Raw genomic sequence first — 1,058 nt, 5'->3', positions numbered from 1 at the left:
GTGGCCCCGGAGCGGGCCGCGGGACCCGACGCCGGCCATCCGCGGGCGCTTGGGCCAGGCCTGGCGGACCTCGTGCAGGAAGTCCTCCTCCGCCGCGCCGAACGCCCTCCGGATCGCCTCCGCGGTCACGCCCCCCTGCTCCCTGGCGAAGCCTGCCGAGACAAGACAAGACGCGCAGGAAAATCAGCACCGCGCGCACGAGCATACAGAGAAACCGGGAGAAACTCAAATCGACGGAAGGGGAAGGGGAAGGAAGAGAGAAGAGCGTACGTACGTTGGACGTGGGGGAAGAGGGCGGAGCGGAGGAAGCGGGAGGCGTCGGGGCCGCCGTGGCCGTCGTAGACGCCGACGAGCGTGGCGGAGGGGGAGGCGAGCACCTGCGCCTGGTCCTCCATGACGAGGTTGGCCTGCGCGGCGGCCATGGAGAACTCCCCCGCCGCGTGCGGCCGCAGCTCCGTCTGCCAGAGCATGCCGTCCGCCGCCGCCGCGCCCGGCGGCCAGTGCCCGCAGCACCTCGCCACAGCCCTCAACATCCTCCTTCACCACCAACTAGACAAAAATCTCCGGAATAGAGATCCGAACTCTGCCCCTCGCTCCCCGTAGTCGTCGTCTCGTCTCTCTGGTAACGAATGAATGAATGGGGACGGGACGAAATGGAAATGGAAATGGAAATGGAAGTGGAATGGGAATGGGGGGCTTGGGTGGGCGAGGGGTGGGTTAAGTAATAACGCCGGGCGGGCGAGGGGGACGGGGAAAGCGCGTGGGTGAGTGGGGCGAGGGGGTCTACGGTGGTTATCCCGTGCGCTGTCGCGTCGTAGGATTGGATGGATGGTTTGACTTGTCTCCTCCTGCCTTTCCTTTCCCCGGTGCGTCTTCTGGAATCTGTTGGTTTCCGACAGGTGGGCTCCCGCGTGCATCATTAATCGACTGACTATCGGCGGTGATAGGTCGTCGCCGCTATCTATCACATCTCAGCCTAATTATAACGGGGTGTCATAAACAATCCCTGCTGCAAGCAGCGGCGCGTCACGGCTTGCCCGTTGATGCTCTCCAAGTTT

The 1,058-nt window shown here is 64.1% G+C and overlaps 1 protein-coding gene across 1 annotated transcript; it reads right to left on the bottom strand.

Moving 5' to 3' along the window:
- Window positions 1-6: 6 nt before the first annotated feature.
- On the bottom strand, window positions 7-697 carry LOC125529304 (probable protein phosphatase 2C 34; the record flags this gene model as incomplete). Its single annotated transcript, XM_048693719.1, has 2 exons — window positions 275-697; window positions 7-152 (listed from the first exon to the last, which is right to left on the bottom strand). Coding segments are annotated over exons 1-2 (405 nt in total), but the record flags the coding sequence as incomplete, so codon positions are not given.
- Between the last annotated feature and the right edge of the window lie 361 nt (window positions 698-1,058).

This window comes from Triticum urartu, unplaced genomic scaffold, assembly GCF_003073215.2.
Source record: "Triticum urartu cultivar G1812 unplaced genomic scaffold, Tu2.1 TuUngrouped_contig_5501, whole genome shotgun sequence".
Taxonomy (NCBI): Eukaryota; Viridiplantae; Streptophyta; class Magnoliopsida; order Poales; family Poaceae; genus Triticum; species Triticum urartu.
The sequence above is the reverse complement of the archived record's forward strand: the minus strand, read 5'-3'. Positions and strand labels throughout refer to the sequence as shown.